This window comes from Phaethon lepturus, unplaced genomic scaffold, assembly GCF_000687285.1.
Source record: "Phaethon lepturus isolate BGI_N335 unplaced genomic scaffold, ASM68728v1 scaffold2439, whole genome shotgun sequence".
Taxonomy (NCBI): Eukaryota; Metazoa; Chordata; class Aves; order Phaethontiformes; family Phaethontidae; genus Phaethon; species Phaethon lepturus.
In genome coordinates, this window is record NW_010565307.1 from 23601 (window position 1) to 44987 (window position 21387).

At 39.2% G+C, this 21387-nt stretch overlaps 1 protein-coding gene across 1 annotated transcript in view; it reads left to right on the plus strand.

The window, feature by feature from the left end:
• LOC104627035 (unconventional myosin-XVI-like) overlaps positions 1 to 21387 on the plus strand; it is a gene marked incomplete at its 5' end in the record, with an annotated part of 51218 nt that overhangs the window by 16898 nt on the left and 12933 nt on the right. Inside the window, 2 exons of the mRNA XM_010295126.1 lie at positions 11170 to 11328; positions 18293 to 18384. Coding sequence (XP_010293428.1) covers positions 11170 to 11328; positions 18293 to 18384 — 251 coding nt within the window. The remainder of the gene's footprint in view (positions 1 to 11169; positions 11329 to 18292; positions 18385 to 21387) is intronic.

Sequence of the window (21387 nt, forward strand, 5' to 3'; positions counted from 1 at the left end):
TAAAAAATTTTAACCTGAAAATTATTAGAAGAACAAATCAAGTCTCATTTATATTTCAGGTGAAAAAAGAATGGATATTGTCATAAATCTTTATTATATTTATTTAGCATTTTAAATGATTGAAAATTATTGAAAATAAAAACAAAACCTTAGCAATCCTCCATGCATTTCCAAAGCCTATATCCAGTCAAATAGAGGTTGGAGGAGACTGTGCAGCCTCAGGGTCACACAGGAAATATCATTGCATTTTTGACATTGTCTTATACTGTAAGTACCTACAGCTGTCAGAAAAGGATCCTGGAGTAGACAGAGCCTTGGTCTGACCCAGTACGGGCTCTCTCATGTTCATACCCGGTCACCGCTTAACAAGAGAGAAGCTGAGGAGAAGTAATCACACTGACTTTCCTGTTCCTTCTACATGGTCCACTTCGAAGAACTGCAGGCATCCTTTTAAATTACTAATTTTTTTTTTTTTTTTTTTTTGCTTTCTTTCCATTGGGTTGGATTTACTTTGTGTCCCCTTCATCCTGTCTGGTACTGGAGCACAATAACCACACCATATTGGTTCAGCTTAGTGTTTTTCAAGCCCATAGATTTTAATAATATCCCACCTTTAATAGTGACTTTGATCATTCAGGTAGACATTTACAAGCTTATTATAGAATCATAGAAACACAGAACCTTTGGGATGGAAGGGACCTTTAAAGGTCATCTAGTTCAACCTCCCTGCAATGAGCAGGGACATCTTCAACTATTATTTTCATAACAATGTCTTTTCTTCACCATCTGATGCAACATTATTGTTCCAAATTCAGCAATGGTTCGGGAAGTTGTCTCCTTACAAACAGTGTTGTAGGCTTCTTTAAATAGAAACAGTCTTCAGTATTTTTTATTTGTGACCCAAGATGCAGAACCACAAATAAATTTGTTTAGGAACCACTACATCACTAATTGTAAACCAGAGATACATTAATGTGAGAAATTAGCCATACCTGAGAGAACAAGGAAATTGAATTGTAGCACACTTACGTTCCTGATACCAACCAAGAATATGGCTATTTGTCAGTAAACTTCATATCACCTGATCTTACTGGACCACAGGCATTTGGGACATAGTGGAGAATGAAATTTGAACACACATTTTAGTGAAAGTCTCTAATTAAGTTCTCAAGACTTATTTCAAGAGAAATCTGTTCGGATGCTTTTAACTTATTTACATCCGTCTCAGCATTAAGTCGTCTGTTGCATAGAGCCTCAGTAGAGAAGAACAATTCTATTTCACAGAAAATGCCAGGATTGTGACATCTATTTTTGGTTTGCCCTGTAATGAAAATCAAGCATTCTGAAATTCTGTGCAGAAATAATTATTCTTTCATGTCCGGTCTTTCAAAAATGTTTGGAGAGTATTGAAATGGTTTGTCTCAAACATTAGTAACATAGGTTTTCATTTAGGGGTATGTCTACACAGCAACCAAAGACATGTTATAAATGAACCAAGTTACTTCTAAACTCACCGGCTCAGGTATCCAAGAGCAACACAGTTGTGCCTGTGCAAACTCCAGCCCCTCAGTGATGACCCAAAGTTCTGCAGCTCGCCATGAAACTCTATAGACCCACGTGTGTGGATTGTGTTCTAGTTCCAGCTTCAGCATCTTGTGGGGCTGGATAGAGAAGCAAGAGAAGATGGTAGGAAAGAGATTGGGAAAAAGACTTGGTCATAAACATGAGGGTGGCCTGACCCTCATGCTCTCTCCACGCTGCTGCACTCTGCTATCAAGAGGGTAGGAGAATGTTTAGAAGTGGAGCACTGGAAGCAGGAGTAGCAGTTTGGGGCATCTGTCTTCCCCCTGGGCCCAACAGTGAGTGGGAAAATAAAGAAGCCTTCAAGTTCAGTGCTCTTTTGGCTTGAGTTTTCACTCTATTTTAAAATGAAGAACATAAAAAGTAATTTTATCCTTTGTGTGGTGCAATTTTTAAAAGAAAAAACATATGAAAAAATTAGACCTGAAGTTCCACATTTCATTATTTCTTTTAGCTCCTTCCTTAGGGGCTGGTTGCAGTATGATGCTGACATACTAGTAGTATGTAGTGACAGTTTTTAGCCACAGGTTGCCTATATTTGTGCACAGTGTGGATGTTTATCACACCGCATCCGTGATAACCATATGTTCTTGCTTTGAGGTTCACAGAGGTTTCACTGACCATCACTGTATCCCTTTCAAAATGAACTTAAAAACAAGCTACAGAAATATCTAAACTCAATTTTAACTTTAGAAGCTCGCTTGGAAAGCAAATTGGGAATGTTGTCTGAGAGGTTTTCCAGAATAGCTGTCCTTGTTTGGTGGGCAGGATTACAGTGCAGGTGATCCAAAAATATTCTTTGGATTGTCCCTCAGGACTGCCCAGTGCAGTCACTTAGGCTGATTCCTGCATTGCAGTCAAAGCCAGAGCTAGTATGAGAGAGATCCTGAAAAATCTCTGTAGAAGTATTTTGTGGGAATAGTAAATAGAACTGATGTGGTGCTGTTGGCAGTAGCAAAACCCTGTTTGTTTGTTTGGGGTTTTTTATTTATTTACTTTTACAATATTTGCAACTGTTTTTGAGGGGGAGGAAGGTTGAGACAGCGTCTCATCACATAATTCTTTCAACAGCAGCTAAAGCCCAGCAGTAATGGCTGTTCTGTTATTGAGATACCACACACAAACGTAAACAAACTTAAATGTCTGCCTTCAAAAAGAACGGCAACATTGGTTAGAAGAAAACAGTTTAAAAAAGGGAAGCTGTGTTTCTTACCAAATTGCCTCCTCCTCTTCTAGCACACCAGTAGTTTTTTAACCACACAAACACAAGAAATAGACTCTTTGGTCAGCCAATCAACACACCTAACAGTAAACAAAATTATTCCAGAGTAAAATCAGCTACTTTTTTCCATATTAGACTTGAAAAGGTGGGGAATATGGCAACATGGAGGGAAGAAATGCTTCTTCTAGAGGCAGGAAATTGCCCCAAGCAGTGCTGCCCTCCTTCTTGCCCTCTGTGGTTAGTAATGGACCTCAGAAAGGCCTGCAGAGGTCAGTTCCTAGAGAAAATGGGGTGAATGAAATCCCCCGTCTCTGAAACATGTGCCCTGGCTGGACTTTAGCACACTTGCTGCATTAAAAAGGTGTTCCAAGTTCTTGCTCAGATACTATCAAATAGGAGAGGTGACAGCCTGTCCAGATATTCTTCGTCCATTACCAACATTTAAGAAGGCTGTTTTCTCTGCTTCAGCAGCGGTATTCTATGTCTCATGTTGGGAACAAGCCTAATTCCAACAATCCAGAGTTCTCTAGAGAGGGGCAGAAGGTGCTTGGGTTATCTATCTCCCCCCACAACTCTGAAAGTTTACTTGACCCAGAGATGTCCCTGACCTGACTTCTAGGAGGGAGGGAAAGGTTTGTAGCTTGTAATGATTGTCACTGAAATAAATGTAAACCAAGAGCTCTACCTTCCCAGCAGCACAAGATCATCAGAGAAGAAAGCGGAAGAAACCTTTCTGTTCTAGGTGTGTACTTCCCACAGCTGTGAAGTTATTTACAAAAAAGTGATTAAGCTGGTGTTTCTTAAGGGCTGAAGCAGACCTAGGAGTTCCTGCAGTTGCTTCTTTCTCACCACCAGCCTTATCTTCTGAACTCCGGCTCATCAGTGTCCCATTAACAGAACATTCTTCAGAGGAGCTCTTTACCTTCAGCAGAGCGAATTTTGTCACTTGATGCTCTCCATGGCCTGCACCTCCTCTCTTTGCTTTCCAGTGTTCATACAGAGCTTCCACGAACGCAGCCTCCCAGAGCAAAGCAGCAGCGGTCTCTTTCTGTGTTTCCCTGCTCTGTTGAAGAACGCGGCTCCTGGGGTGGCTTCTAACACTGTCCGGTAGCTCCACTTCCACAGCTCGGAGGGAAAGGGTGCTGGAAGTGGCGGTACAAATTCATCGCTTCCTAGCCGAGGAGCATCATTGCAGGGGGAAATCCTAGACAATTGCTGCTGTAAGGGCAGGCTTTGTGAGGTGAAATAAATGGATGAATAATTATTGCCTGTGAGGGCAGCGGCAGCCAGCAGCGCAGCTATGAGGGGAGACAGGCGGTACACGCTAATCGGCCGGGGGAATCCTGCCTTGACAGTTTTCATCCTGCTCCATTTCTTTCAGCAAACAGATGCATCTGTTTGCCTCCAGCTCTTGGCAGACAAAGTAAACAGTCATGCTACAGCGGGTCACAGTGTGACTCCATGCGGGAAAACTGAACGACTCTGAAGCAACACGCATTTATCCAGCAAAAGGACACCCGAGGCAACGTGTGCTGAGGGTAGCGAGCAAACGCCACGGACAAGGAATGTCTCAACAGTAAGTCAGAGCAAAACCAAGTGCAGTTGCCGAGGTGCAACAAAACACAGCGGTAAACACTCGAGCCAAAGTAAAATGGTTCTTATTTAACCTTCCTCTCCCTTTCCTTCACCAAAAAATATCCGCATAACTTCTGCCATATTTTTTCTTTTTCTCCTCACTTCGCAATGTCCACTTGCCACAGTAAATGTAACAAATATTCAGGGTTGGCTGCGGGGATTTGGTATATTCCTGACTCTCCCAAGAAAGAGTGAGAGCAGAGATCAGGAATCCCTTCTGTCTGCAACATCTTGTCTTTCATATGCTGGTTAATAGGATCCATCAGTTCTCTCCTTTTCACATGTATAATGACAAGTTGCTTGATTTGAAATTTCCATTTTGCTGGATGCCAGCCACAGGTTTCAAGGAAATCAAGCTATTTAGCTTTTAGATGCCATAGTAGCCCAGGTACAAAAAGTTTCTCCTCCTGTGTTACATTAATTTTTCTGCCAGAATGTGTATGTTTTCCAGATTTCATAGTTGCTAATAAAGTGTGAATAGCTGTGGACCTTGATAACTAAAACCATGTATTGACTATTGATTACAGAAAGTCATGTTTTCCATGAATGAAGGAATAATGTTTAACATTATCCTGGGATTTATTAAAGACATTAAATGATAAGAAGGGGAACTATTTCCCGCTTTTTTTCATATATTTATTTCCATAATTATACGTGTTACATATTTTTGTAGGATTCGTTCCTTTGTGGAAAAGCTTTTAAGCTTTTTCTATAATATTTGTGGTTTCTGTTTTATGGGGCTGGTATTTTTGCTGACCAAGACAGAGATTGTTTCTGCTTTAGGACCTAGATACATCCTGCCTAGCTTATGGCACTGAAGTTACTCAGCCCTAGCTCACTGTTTAATTAATGAAAAGGAACGTGTGCCTTGGAAGAATAGTCCAGGTACAAGTCAAATCATATCAAGAGGGGTGAACGACTTCCATTTACAAATAGAGCAAAACTAGGGAGAACCTGCTCTCCCCATACAGTCAGGATGAAACTTTCAAATGTGACTTCAGCAGAAACTGTACAACATTTCGGCGCTCCACTACCCCATTTGGTTTGAGGTTGCTTTTCTTCCGTATTTTTCCTTTTTTTCCTGAGATAGACTTAGTATTGACCATTCATTTCTGACTGTGGTACCTAGCGCTGTCAAGGTGAAGGGCTGTGTCTGTTTTAGTAAATGAGCCGGTGCCAGGGAATGTCCTGGGTATGGCAGCCCAGTCCTCTGGGCAGCCAAAGTGCTAGAGCAGTCCCTGGCATGGTTTTGGACCTGGCAGGCTGGCTCCCTTCCAGACAGATCTGGGCATGGTTCAGGAAACGGCACAAGCCAGGGACTATTCCCGGTAGACAATTTGGATGCAGCCTCTCTGTTGCGGAGGGGCAAGAAAGTGTAATAACATAGACAAGGGTCTCTTACCATTTGCCTCGGGGCCAGAGAAGAGTTATGATCATCTTTGAATTACCAGGATGGACAAAGCACGAGGCCTTCTGTATTTATCCCGTATTTATCCTGTATTATGAATCCCTTGGTGCTTTGGCAGTGCTGCACGAAACATCCAAGGTAAGCATGAATCTGATCCAAAACCCACTGAAAGCAGTGGAGGCCTTCTGTTGTTATTAACGAGTTTTCAGTCAGACTGTAAATGAGCACTAAATGTTAAAAGGAGAAGTATTCGAAAAAAGAACATATGGGGACAGATATACGTTATGGATATACTTACTTTTAAAGAAAGGAGAGCAAAACTAAGGGCTTTGAAAGAAAAGAAAAATACAACCTAACCGAGTGAGTTACTGCTGGGCTTTTAACAACATACTGTTTTTTCATGTCTTGCTGCACAAAGAGTATATGGTGATTCCACCTAAATGCTGATATCTGTCACTCATTTATACTTTGCTTTAGGCTTTATTAAATAATTTCCTTACAAAATTAAGTTTCTCAAAATGTTTTAGTACTGCACTTTTTTTCTGTCATTTGAATAGAGCCTATGCTAGCCCATTTTCTGATCTGGTGATAACAGAATTAATTCAGCCTAAGTACTACTTATGAAATAACTATGATGCTTGGGATCCTACATTTTATGTTTGAGAAAAAACAGCTTTATAATAGGCTATTTGGAAGTCATAGCTCAATTAAAAGGGTTTAAGTTATTCTTTTGACAAAAAAGTTATATTATGTAGACTTTCAGTGCCTTGGGTTTCTTTTAAGAGTGAGATAATGACTCAAAAAGGAAAATAAGAAGTAGGTATATTAAATCATTTCCGTGATTGCCATACTCTGACTTTTCTTTCCAAAATAACCGAAATTTCAGTCCATCCTGTGCCTTATGACTTTGTCATGAGTTTTAAATTCAGTCTTTTCCAGGAACACTGAGAATAACAAGCAAATGTGGATTTCATGAGCTGCCTTTTTTGCATACCTTTCCTCTTACACTTTTCAAGTAATATTGATGTAATTAATAATGGGTTTATTGGAATACAGAGCTTGCTTGTAAGGAAATAAATGTTACACTTTGATTTGTCATAGTCTGATTAAAAGCACTATACATGTGATTGCTTCCAGCTATTAACTATGCTGCAGTTTGAGGGGACAATTATGCCCCCAATCCAAACTTCCGTACATCCTTGTAGTCCATATAACCTCACTAGCTGCAAGACTAGTGAGAGCAGAATTCGCCTGAGTCAGAGATATCTTTTTGGCAAAGTCAGTTTACTGAAATAATAATCCAAGTTCACTGTTGCAAAGAATCTGCAGGTTTTCACTTAAAGCTTGTATTCCTTCTAAAATCATGAACTCCCACCATGATCCCACAGCTGATACCTCTCTGTAGCTAGTCTCTCACAAGTAGGCATGGATGACTCTTCAAATAACATTTATTACTAGCTGGAAACTGTTAAAATGCTGTTACTTAAAAAAAAAGTTGAAACCTGGTAAATAATCCATCCATCTGGTGAGAACAGCAGAGCACAAGTCTAAACAAAAAGCTAACATTCAGCGTGTTATTGAAGATGTTCAGTTGTAGGAACCATAGTTTTTTCTTTTCCTCTCTCTTAAATTATTTCTGATAGTTTCAGAAAACTGTTAAGGGATGAGAGAGCAGTGCATACTTGTATCTGCAGGGGTTCATGGCAGCAGGGGGAAGTTGCCATTAATGTGGAGAAGAGTCCAAACTTCTATATTAGGTGACTGAGAAAACATGAGGGTGAAGTGAATTTCAGACCAATAGTTGATAGATAAAATAGGAATCAGTAGGAATTTTCTAAGTCTTTAGTGTTAACAGAGGGCTTCCCTATATCTTTTATAATTGTCCACAATATTCCCATCTAAGATACCACCGTGCAATGATAATAATAGAATACAGAATAGAAATATTATGAGAATACAGAATAGAAATATTATGATAAAAAGTCAGGAGACACCTTTGTTATGCTCAGGGAGATTTTTGGTAATGGGGAGGCAGGACAGAGAGGGGTACCTCAGCACAGAAGATAAAGACAGGGACTTCTGGCATGTTAAAGCTTATTGGAAAAACAAATGCAAAGTGCTGCACCTGGGAAGGCATTACCTCTTGCAAGGATACAGTCTGGGGACAGACTGTCCGGGAAGCAGCTCTGGGGAAAGGGCACTGGGGGCCCTGGGCTCTGGGCAGGAGCCGGCAGCGAGCCCCGGGAGGAGCGGTGGCCAGCAGCATCCAGGTCAGCAGGAGCACAGCCAGGAGCTCGGGGCAGGGGTTGTCCCCTCCACCCAGCACTCGTCGTCAGACCACATCTGGGTACCATGGCCAGTTTGGTGCCCCCAGTGCAGGAGAGACACCGATAACCTGCAGCCAGTTCACCCGCTTGGAGCGGGGGTGCACGAGGGACCTCCTGAGGTCTCTTCCAGCCTGAATTACCCTGTGAACCTAGGTATGTTTTGCAGCACTGGGAGAGTACACTGGTTACACCTGGCTAAAGCGTCCTCAAATCCTGTTCCAACAAGGAGCTGAAGATGCCTATATATACAAAATTAGCCCAAGTAACTTCATCTAATCCAGATTATTCTGAAACAAAATACAGTCTTCTCTCCCACCGCTAAGATTAATGAAATAAGGCACTATGAAGTATATTTTCTCTGTATAGTCCTCTATTTGGAGACTAAAGGTGTGCATGTCTTACAAGACAAATAGAGCAAATAGGATAACAGATCTCTGTCTAGATAGCTGTCCCAATGATATGTTCCGTATCTGTCCACTACTTGTTTCTGCCAATTTAGGATGATGTTTTAGATCAATAGTAGCTATCCACAGTTCTTTGTAGTACTTCATCGTACAGAAATAAAGGAGAAAAGGTAGAGGAGAAGAGAGCCCTTCATGAATGCCATGAAAAGATATCAATGTACCTGTGAAACAAAAGGCTTCTGCAAATAGGAATGCAAGAAAAAGTCTTTCTACTTGCACATTCTCAAATGAATTGCAGTTGTCAGGCAAATCAATAAATCTTTCAGTTATCAAGAAAAATAAGGATCCCAGCCACTTCCCCCGAGACTCTTTATGTAAAAGGTGGCACAATAATTATGTAGGTGGATTATGATCTATAGGCAAGTGCACTGACTATTAACATCTAAAAGTGACATTTCCTTTTCAGACAAACTTAACATGAGCTGCAAAGATGCATTTTGCAGTCAAGTTGCTTGTACAAAAGCTAAATCAGGCATGCTTTTATAATTGTACTGTATGCATTTTCCAGCTCAGACTCCGGTTCTGCTGCCTCTCCCATCAGTTACTGTGGGTAGAGCTGGACTAATTTTTTCAATGAATAGCACATTTGCCTAAATACGCAGTTTATGAAACAGTGCCACTGAAACACTTCAATCAGATCTGGCAAAAAATAATGATCAGAGAACGAGGACAAGGGAGGGAGCAAAAAAACCTCATTAAAATGTTTTATCCTGACAGCTTGGAAATGAACTTTTTGACTTTTCAAGCCAGCTTTTTTGTTAGAAAAGGAAATACTAAAAAAGATTCAGAGTTAGATAACTGAAAGCTAAACAAAACTAAGAAAGCCGTTTTCAATGAAGTGAAACATTTCAAGTTAACCAGAATGGATATACAGTTTTGCTTCATTAGTTCATTTTAAAAATGTTGGTACTTTGTAAATCAGGTGGGGGTTGTTAGGCATAAAAATTAAAAATTGATCATGCAGTCAACATTAAGTTTGCAAATCTGCAGGCAAAGTATCTGTTACCTGGTGAAAAAATGTTTTTCCTGTCCGCTTGAAAAATGCTCATGTGCTGAAGACTTATAAAAATATATTATATCTTTAGCAGAGCTGAGGATGTCATTGGAAATATGAGTGAAAGGGTAATGTTGGTTTTAATAGCTAGTCTTTTGACCTCCGTTGGTTGTTGCTTTCATTATGACAAAGCTTAAGCAGACACAACCAAAATCAAGGAATAGCTCTCTGAGAGATGCCATAGAAGAAAAATTTCCATTTTACAGTGCTAAATGAGGTCCTCTGCACCCAGGTCAGTCATAATATGTCAGCCCACCACTAAGGCCAGCTCTCAGAGTAGGTGGAAAGAGTTAGGAAGACTAAAATGGAGCTAAACAGAGAGAGAACGGAATTTGGCTTTGTCTTCCATGAAACAAATCTGATTATGTCAAGGAAATAGTATGTATACATGTTCACTACAAAACGAAGAGAAACATAGAAAAGAGAGAGAAATCTATCAAAAAATGCATAGCCTTCCCAGTGCAGCATTTCACGCAGCCTCGTCAGCCCTGCCACACGGGGGTGGACTGGGGGTAGCCAGGGGTACCAGAGCTGCATTGGGGGTCCCTCCTACCATCTCCATCCATTCACGGTCTTGTCTCCCAGCTCTGAACCTGCCACCGGCCCCTGAGCTCCAGTGGGGAGCACCTCTCGGGCACGGCGGATGGCTGAGCCCTGTTTCCCGTGGCACACCGGGCTGACAAAGCCAGGCAAGCCCAGAGCCAGCTGTGGGTGCTTCGCTGTGAGCTGTTCTGCTTTGCCTGTAGGCGCCATCAGTCAGAGGGAGAAGGGGAGGAGGGTTTTGCCCTTCTCTTTGAAGAAATGCCTGTGCATTGTACATAGCTTGGGAACTCCTACAGGATCAGACATCCTCCTGATGTCTTGAAGAAACTTAACTAAAAGTCTATGACATGAAAACCTGGAACTTTATAGAAAATGACAATTGAGGCTGGAGAGCCCTGAGGCAGGGTAAATAATGCCCACAGGGAGGCTCTGCTGGGAGAAATCTTGCTGCATATGGTTTCATATCAAAATCCATTTCAGTTCTTGTGGAAGGAGAGAAGAGAAAAAAAATCAACCAGTGTTACAGCTGTTGCTAGTAACACATAATGCAATAGTGAAAGGCATTGCAGTGATGACAGTGGAATATGAACTCATGTGAAACAGAATAGAATCTAAAATAGAGGGAATAGAAACATTTGCTAAGTTTTATCATCTGAAATTTATGTGAAAAGGAACAGTACAAATGAATTTTTGTTAATGCCTTTCACTTCCATAAACTTTAAATGGCTACAATTGGAACACTAGCAAAAAATCGAAAAATCCTGCAAAAATCACCAACTTAAACCTTTCACATTTATCACTGGCTTCATGAATTTAGTGATCAATTAAATTAATTTGATAAAATAATTTGGTTTCTGTCTGTTAGTTTTTTCTACTTATATGTGAAAGCCACTAGTTAATAGGAAGCTGACAAGGTTTTTCTCTGTTTGTGTCAGGTGCTGAAACAAATCTAAACTTGAGGAGCCGGGAAGATCCAAATACATCAGATATTGGACCAGAAACCCAGGATAAAAATGCAAATAACCATGGAACTCAGTCATCTAATCCACTGTCCAGTTCTGTGACTGCTGAAAATGGAAATTCAGTATCAAATGGTAAGCACATTTTAATCCCAAAGCTCTTCTAACATAAAATTGCTGAAGTGTTTCCTTGGATGAGCTTTTTAAGATCTAGTCAAGCTGGAATCTTCTGAGTTGTGAAATATCTGTGTTTCTGGAACTGGCTTAACTTTGTACGTGTGAACTGATAAGCCCCACTCCAATAAAAGCTCCATGTGAAGAAAATAAAACAGCCTCTGTTGAGGCATTTGTAATTAGTTCAGCTCCAAGTCTATAAGCAGCCCGAGGCATGGAGGACTGAGATTTGAGATTTCTGATCCTATAATCAATATAAATGGGACAGAAAATGGAAAATCCCTTTGCTACAGGTGCCTTACTAGTGAATGGCAAATTGTTTGGTGTAATGGACAATTGAATGGTGCAAGAGCAATGACAGAAAGAATGAAATCTTTCAAGGTCTTAAAAGCATTAGTCTTAAGGATATAACACATGTGTTACATAAAATCACACAATACAAATACACAAATATGAATAGACACAAGACAAATAGTATTTGTTTCAATAGAACGTGGAGAAGCAGATGTCTAAATACTTGCACGGCACTGAGTACAATTCTTTTCATGCTGAAAACTTAAGTCTAAATATGGTTTGTGTAAGCAGAACAGTTGTATAGCCTTTACTGTTAAGGGTAAAACTACACATAATGCAGTTGGTGGTTTGAGAGCTATACTGGAAAAATCAAAGGGAATTTTAGGTCAAGTGAAATACTGCATTTTGTTTTCTAAATATGCTATTCTTTTTAAAAAAAAATCTAGAGATGCTTAATATGCAATGTTTTGAAATGAAAAATCAAGCTTTATTAACAAAATGAAACATTTTGAAGTCAAATAATTCCTGTCTTTTCAAGAAAAGCTATTCTCCAAATCCTGCAGTGCTTGGCCAAAATAATTCTTCCTGCTCTCTCTGATAATCAAAGCAGAAAACTCATGCAGTCTGAGAAGTTATACAAGTGTAAAGGTGTATTCATTCCCGTGTGGAATCAGGAACACACTGACAGAAGAAAAAGGCATCTTTGTCCATTACCACCATGGCCCCATCTATATCAATATAATAATTTGCGTAGGAAGGGAGCATATTTTCAGTATGTATAACAGTCAGGCTGTTAAACTAACACAGAAACTGTGGGTAGACCAAGTCTTTGATTCCTTGCTATGTAGGATTTAAACCATATATTCTGATGTCCTAATGGGACCTGTGAGAGATGAGCTTTTCATAAGAGAAAGCATTTTATCCCCAGACCCCTCAGCTGGGAGTTTAATCAGAAGACCTGTGTTTCTTTCAGCTTAGAAATGAAATGATGCTTTAAGTAAATTTATAACTTGTGATGGTTATAGTTAGGTTAGTAAACAATCTCAATTACTGAAATAAATAGTCATTGCCTGAATAAAAGGCCATCTAATAGTTGACATGTGTGTTTGTGTGAAGTTTTTATCAGTGTGCTTGCAACCACTAGCAGCCAGGGCTGTTCATGTTGGTAATATATAGTATCTACTATGCATAAACTAATTCTTTTCAAACCATTTGTAAATGGAAAGTTTAATCATAAAGGTGTAATGTCATGCAATGGAATTTTCCTGTAAAATTTTTTTCCATTAAAAAAAATTGATCTATCAAACCCAAACTTTCTATGGAAGGTTCCCAATTTTGATACAGCTTTGATAAGGAATGGTATTCACTGTATACTCTGAGTAGAAAAAAACTCCCTTTAGGTCTGGCAGTATCCTGCTCAGTAAGGAATTATCACTACTTGTGGTATATCAAGGTTCAAATCTACATTTTGCCTATCAGACTGTTGTAGAAATGATGCAAGCTTTGATTTTACCCTGGTGCAGACCAAAATGATAAATTTTGTGATACAGAATGCTAGTTTTCCAGCTGCCCTTAATAATAATTGAAAGGGTTGACAATATGGAAAACTTTGTTGTACTTTGATTACATGAATTCAAAACCAGTTTGCCACTTTGTTTAGGGAAAAAATCGTTCCAGGATTCAACCTCAACAGCTTCATGATTTTTAAATCTGTGCCTTGCTCGATATATCTAGGCAATGCTGATATTTGAGATGTGTCATGAGATGTTTCCATGTAAAATACTTTTCCGTTTCTTCGTTACTGTATACCAAACTCCTCTAGCTTTGAAGAAAATAAAACCTGAAATGCATTATTAAATAGTTGATACTGAGATTAAAAAACTCTTGAATATAGAGTAATCTGCTTCCCACTGTTACACAGTGCAACTATATAATCTAGTTTCCACTGATAGAACTAAAGTCTTGGTTCATACATTACTCCTATAACTTAATATAGAAGCAATTTCTTAAGTAAGACCAGTCTTTTGCTGTCGTGAATGAAGTGTCAGCACCACACCTCTGAAGTGTCACGAAACCTGAAGTCACAATAGTCATAAGAATAATCATTTTGACCAAGATGTTAATCTTACTTATAACCTGATGAATTCTTTAGAAAACCATTACTAAGCAGCTAAAAAGCTGGCTGGCTCAGCTTCCAATCACATTAATGCTGTGTTTCTTTTGGAAGCTGAGTTTAATATCTGGCATTGCTGTTAGTTCAGAATTTTAATAAAGTTGCTTTTTCATTTTATGTAATGTAATCCTCCTCTTCTTTGGTTTATCTTTAATATTAGGAGTAACACCTTTTTGCTATTTTTTGTCCAAACACAAAAAGTAATCAGAAAACCTATAATAACCTTTTACATTACGATGCTGAGCGTTGTGATCCTAAATCACGCAAAATAGCATATCCTCTGGTGGGAGACACTCAAGCACTGCTGGTAAAAGTTTACTGAAATTTGTCGCCATTGCCAACTAGTACCTAATAGGATATAGAGGAATATTTAATCATTAAGTGAAATGTTTAAATATGACGACTATGATAAATGACTGAGGTGAACTAACCTTTGGTTAGTGAAAGGGAGAAAATCTCCAAGTATCTGACTGCCCTTCACTCCCAGTGGAGTGTGTTGTAGAGGTACTTAGTCTGTGTAACCCAAGTGAAAGTTAGAGCAGCTGTAGTACAGACGGGACAGCCCTGCTGGACCGAAGGAGCACTGTGCTGCGCTGTGCCTAACGGTGCTACAGGCACGCCCTTTGCAGCATGCTGCTCATCCAGTTCCGTTGGCACACTGCTGTCCTTCAAAGGAAGCCTCTCTGGTTATTCCTCTTCTCTTCAGTTATAACAGAGGTCCACTGCTTGTGTATGGAGATCCATATTGATGGACTCACTATATAGTTTACGCATATCGGCATAAGAGTATCTGCAAGAACCTGTCCGTTTCACCAAACGCTCTATGCATTATCCAGGTAAGGGGCTTAGTCTTGTCTAACTTTAGCTGTCGAGAAGGTCTAAGCAGGTCACCTGTGGGCTACAGCCTGCTCTACAGTTTCTTGAAACTTACCACCAGTTCTAAGCACATCAGGCAATGAGTTGCAGAATGGGAGAGGTGTCACAGCAGACAACCTGACAGAAAAGGGGCATGTCACCGTGTCACGGGCTACATGCTGTTGAGCACAGAGCCTTTACTGGTGATGCCTCTTTCACACTATAGCACCCAATGTATCAAGTGAAGCTGATCAGAAGATTCAGCCTGTGTTTGAATGCAGAATCATGGAGGAAGGTCAAAGGTTTGGGGAATGATGTGTGCCCATAGTTGCAAAGACCCAGAGACTCTGTGCTGTGTTTTGCAAATATAGATGTCGGAGGCCAGGAGGTGTAAGGTCTCCAGTTTGGGGGTAGCAGACCATATGAGACTGGAGGCTCTCTGGAACCACTGAACCATTTCTAGATGTGATCTAGATCTCAATATCTGAGATGCAAGCTATTTATCTAAAGGATCCTAAGAGGAGTATCTGAGAACAGGGCAGAAATGGGAAATAGGAAGTATAGGAAGAAGATCGGGGATTGAGTCAGGGATTTTCCTTTGAAGCAATATAGAAAAGGCATTACAGGGAGTATGTGGATAAAGGACTGGGTTTCTACTTTGAATACACATATTTCTTGGGATAAGTCCATATTCCTGATTATGTGAAAAAAAACTGAATGCATTTCTTTCATTTAACTTCTCCAGTTAGAGATTATTGACTGAATCATATTCCTTGCTATCATTTTCACAACCACATATAATTGTAGTAATAATGTTAGCAAGCATAGTTTTGCCAAAAAAATGCCAAATTAGACTTACTTTTGGTAACTTGAGAGCAGTTGCAAGAAAGCCCAGTCTAGATGGTGCAATTTGTGCTCCAGCCTGAACCACTGATTAATGTATGTTCTTGTAGTGCTGCCCCTGCCCCTGCTAAGCTGATGCTTCCAGCCTTGCGCTGAATTACACAAGGTCTTATTCAGTGCACAAGTGTGATATCCTAATATTTACCTAGGTGTACGTAAAGGAAAACTCTCAGAATGCAATCAACTACTCCATTGGCCTTTCCAAACTCCACCAAACCTCTGCTTGCCATGTCTGTGGCCACGTGCTGTTGCTGTACATGGAAACTTTACATATCTGATAAGACCTCTTATCAAAGTGCTTTTCATAGAAATAAATGGAAAATCATTTATAACCTTATTCTTAGCTCAAGGCTCTCATGGATGGTAGATCCTAAAGGATATGAAAATAGTGCAAAAGCAGTATCTTTTTCAAAACCTGCTGCTGGCCTAGGAAAGTATTTTCATTCATGTATGGTGGTCTAGAATCACGCAAATGTTTTACATTATATATTTTATTTTAATTAAATTAATAACACCTACTTTAAAAAGGCATTTTGCATCAAAATGTGAATAATTTTTTATTCCTTTTTTTGAGATGTATCCAAGCGGTATCCATGTGAATAAATTACTAGTTCAGAAAATTATTTTAAAAAAGGGATTTTTTTGTGCTGACAAAACCTGGATTTTTGAAGGGAAATTTATTTCAAGCATTCATTTGACAAAAAATATATGATTTTGCTAAGGGAGAATTTTAAGTTGGAGGACAGGGAATTTAATATAGGTAAGAAAGGAGCAACGGTAACTGACATATATTTTACAAGCCTAGTATACTGGAGACCTTGAACATCAGACCTTGGCCCCGTACATACCAAATATATCATAGACCAGCTTCAAAAAGTGATAACTTCACCTCAGAACAACACATAGCTCAAATCACTGAAAGAACAGGGTCAGACTCTGTCTCTGCACCAAGCAGAAAAGAACTGAAATACTGGATTTTCACAAGATTTGACCTGGCTCCTGAGCTGCAAGCAGGTGTTCCACCTTGTTCGCTGCCTGTGTGTCTCCAGAGGAAGTCCAGATGACTTGAAGCTGTAGAAAAATATCCATATTTATAAATACTTTGCACAAGCTTTATTCAGAAGAACAAATTAAAAAAATACAGCTGTCCCTAATCACAAAGGCGTGGAGTTGCACCATTAAAAGGGAGAAACTCAGAGCAAGGCAAGAGAGGCCAAAAAGGAATAAGGGTCATACCTTCTCTTTAAAATTCTTGTTCAATTTCTCTCACAAAGTCAGGTTATTTTATGGGATTATTCATGGAATTTATATTTTCATAAGTTAAATCATATATCAGTAACCATGTACAAATTAATGCTCATTTATCAAAATATTTTTTAAAAATACTGAAAATAGCAGGTTGGAAGACTAGTATGTTTCACAGTGTGTTTCTATGCCGGTTTCATGACTGAATAAGAAACTGAACATGAAGCAGAACTATATCTAGTGCAATAACATAGTCCCATAAATTGTTTATGTTTAATTGCATTTGTACTTTAAATTGTTTCCATTGTGATTCTATGTTGTGCATAGAGTGGAGCTCGCCTCATTTTTTCTTACTATGTATTTCTAGATTTACATATCAAGGCCCAGAATCACCTTACCTCGTTTTAGCCACACAAAAGGTAGATGCCTAGTCTAATCAAATACTTCAGATTAGATGTTTATCTGTGTCTAGTTAGTAAATCTCAGGTGATCTACTGAGAACAATTAATCTTGCGTATCTCTTACCAGGATGAATCTTCTTCTCATGGCGGCTAGCTCTGTTCAGTCGACTAAAGCAGTAGTGACATGCTATTTATGGATGCCACAGTAGCATGAAAATTTGGAATACATGCTATACAAAACAATCCCAAAATTGCTGGATACCAGACCTACCATGGTGTCTGTGGTTCTAGTTTGTGAGGGGCTTAATCACACCTATGATGGACTCACTGTGTTTCTGCTTCTGCCTTTGCTTCCCCTCACCCCGCCTTTCAGATCCTCTGTAGTGCTATGTGAATGGTCTTCCCACTGCAGCAGAAGTGATGGGGAAGCGCCGGCAGTGAGCCTCGCTCTAGGGTCACTGTGCAAGAGGTGTTGGTTTCTCTTGGCTACAGAGGGAGACTACCTGGGCTTTTACACTGGATGGCTGGTTTTTACACAGCTAAATTTCGGGCAGGTAATTCCCACATGGAGACCACACAAAAAATACAAGAATTAAAAAAAAACAACCCTCGCTACTGAGGAGATGAAGTTGTAAGTCCTAGACCTACTATTGACTTCCTATGTGACCTAGAGACATTAATTTCAGAGCAGACTGCAGGCCTGCTTTCCATTCTGTTTGCATTGCTTCTGCGATGACAAGGAGCCAGGGGAAGAGCAGCCAAGGATTTCCGCATTGCAGGAGGAATCCCTGGCCAGTGTATAGGTAATGTGTCATTTGTAGGGTCTTTCAGTACAATTGCTCCTCCGCAAACCAGGGTGCATACCTATGATGCTATTCATACTTGGCAAACAATAATTGTTCCAGTTTCAGTAAGCATGGAAATAGTAAATATCCAGGCAAATTGTGATTTTTTCTTTCTTTTTTAGTAAAACGTGTCAAGGTCTGTTGAATCTCATGCTGAAATCAGTCAATGCATAAATGTCAGATTATAAATTAGTATTGTTCTGCTTTAGGTTTACCAGAGGAAAATGAATATTCAAGACTGTCGGCCAGTACTACGGCAGGCTCATCGATTCAAAGACATAAGGAGAGCCACACTAGTCAGGTAAATATTTCATTTACGATCTACTAGAACCAGTAAAAGAAAAAAAATCACAGTAACTGCATGTTGATTCAAATTTGTGTGTTGGCATTGAAAAATGCAGACTTCTTTTACAGGTTTTTATAGAGCTAAGGACAATAATGAATTTACTCTTAACTTTTTTGCTGGGAGGATAATCATCATGAAAGATTCTCATAATAAAGTTCAAAGTTTATGAAACTTACTGTTGTTGGTTGTGAGGATGCTATTTTCAGGCAGGAAATATGTCTCTTCACCCTGAGAGGACCAAGATGTTATCTCTCTCAAGGTATAATTCATTCATTACACAACAAGTTGCATGACAATGAACCTTATAGGAATAGATGTGTAATTATATCATCTTTTTGTGATATAGTGAAAGCAGTGAAGACTTTAAAAGCGGTCTTCACTGTTTTTATACAAGTATCAATAACTAAAAATTAAATTCAAAATACCTATCAATTAAAACAGCAATAAGGACTGAGGTAATGTGAAGCTTGCACTTCAATTCTTTTAAAATTTCTGTTTAGTTAATGTCACTTTAAAATAACAACCAAGAATTAAGTTTGATGTGCATCAAGTGAACAAAAAGGAATAAAATTTGATATAATACATTTTCTGCATTCATTTATTCAGAATTTTATATATAATGTGAAACATTTTACTTCCTAAACAGCCAATTCAGGCATGAAGTCATTCAAGAAATTTTATTTTATTTCACTGAAATGGTGCTAGTATAGTCTCCTGTTTATGTCTTCAGTCCAGTTTTCCGAAAGGGTAGTCCTGAGTTATTTTTTTATTTGAGAAGATGGTAAGAATTTTACCATAAAGCCAAGGTAAGAATTTTACCATAAAGCCAAATATTGTCTGAAGAGAATATATGTTGGAACTGAGAGGACTTTCCTCAGCAGAAACCTCTCATTAGCCAGTGATGCTGTTCCCAAACTGTTTTACCAGAAGGTAAGGGAAGTACTTTATCACATCTAAAAGCTGTTTGTTGTCTGTGTGGGACAGCTGACGTTTCATTACAACAAAATATTGGTTGGCCCTAACCAGGCGAATGAATGTTTGGCCATTGACTCCAATAGAAGTGGGATTCAACCTTCAACGTCATATTCAGTCTTAACATAACTTTGAAAAACAATAGGTTTTAACTGAGTAAATATGTGAGCAAACTAGTTCAAAAGTCTTCACTTTTTGTTTTTCTGCCCCACTGTCCGAAGCGCAGGCATAACGACAGCACCTCCTCCGAGTTGAAAAATTGTGCAAAGACAGCACTCGGCACCACACTAATCTCTTCAAACACGTACGTGAGGCCAGCCAGAGCTGCCTTTGCACACACAGGCACATACCCATCTTGCACACAATAAGAAACCTTTGCCATCACCATACCTCACAGTCTCTCAAAATGTACTTTGACCATACTGTGAAAAAACACTTACAGGTCTACTATCTCCAGATCAGTATGAAGATGACTGGAGGCCATGTTTTCAATTGTCTCTCACATTTTTTAAAGATCGACCAAATACTTACTAGGCATGAGAGTGACCAGAGAGCCCTCTCTAGTGAATGAAAAATCCAAGTTGCAGACACTGCTCCAGTTATAAACCACACACAGTGAGTCACTTTTGTCCCGGAGCACCTTACACCTCTGCTGCTAAATTGTTTGCCTGGGATCAAGGAGGATCATGTTTAAATTACCACATCAGTACATGGAGAGTTAAGTAAACTGGGTATAGGGGAGGGGTTATCTTCTCCTTATCTTTGCAAACGGAAACTGTATCCTTATGTGAAATTAGTCTGCAACATTTAAATGTTTTATTTTAGAAGCAAGTCTTTAACCATTTACAAACTTGTATTTTTGATTTTTCCAAAACTACTTGCCAAAAGCTGAACAAAATTTCAGTTCAGTACTTTGAAATGTCACTTTTCAGTAAATAGGTTTATTGCCAATTTTTTTCACAAATCTTTAAAATAGATTCCACGCCATGTTCTCAGAATTACATGCAGGGACAATCTTTAAATTCAAGCTCAATAAAAACTGTGACAAGCTTAGAGAAGAAACCTGCAGTTCTGTGATTTTTGGTACAATTGCCTTAATGAATAAACATCTTCCAAAATGGTGTTGCCAAAAGAAAAAGAAAAAAATATTCCTCCCACAAAAAGAAAAAAGAAATCTTAAAAAAAGTCTGTGCTCACAGGGCTGAGAATTCCTACTGTAGAAAGCATTCCTCACCATTTCCGAAGCATGGCACATATTTGAAAATGACTGGTTTTAATTACAGTTGACATTTCTTAGCGTGCTGCTGGTGACTAACAGCACACAACCCTATTGTAAAAGTCTTTGCCAGGCTTCACTGAAGTAACCTTATCACTTTAAAGTAATTCTTGCACAGACAGTATGAAATAGGACAGATTGTTTCACAGATCTGTGAAGGTACTGATTGACTAATTGCTTTCGAGGGAGAAACATAGGTTGGTCCTTGGATTTCTTGGCAGACGCTATGTCATTTCAGCTAAAGGAAACTGGTTCATTAGCTTCCAGGGACTTCTAATATTTGTGTGGCTTTTTTTTTAATATCTCCCTACTAGTTCCTTACTGAAGTGACAGGAGTTCATTTCATTTTTGTCACAGGATTTCAAAGCCCATATACATCCAAGTAAAGTTTAGGCATTGTGGCTTACGGTACCATCATGTTGTCACGTCAGGTGATAATTACCTGCATCACTGCCTGATCCTTCCTGCACACTGCAAACCTACACAATTCAGAGACCAAATTCTTCAGCTCAATATCTGTTGACATGCATCATAAGGATCAATATTTTAACAAACACTTTTGGAAGCAATTACCAAGTATAAAATATCATGCAGATATGAACTCAGCGACTTAACTGATCATCTCTAAAGTGAAATTTGCTGAAAACAAACAAAAAACGTTTACTGTTGGCCATATATGCTACTTTGCTAGGGCAATGGTTAGTTAAAGG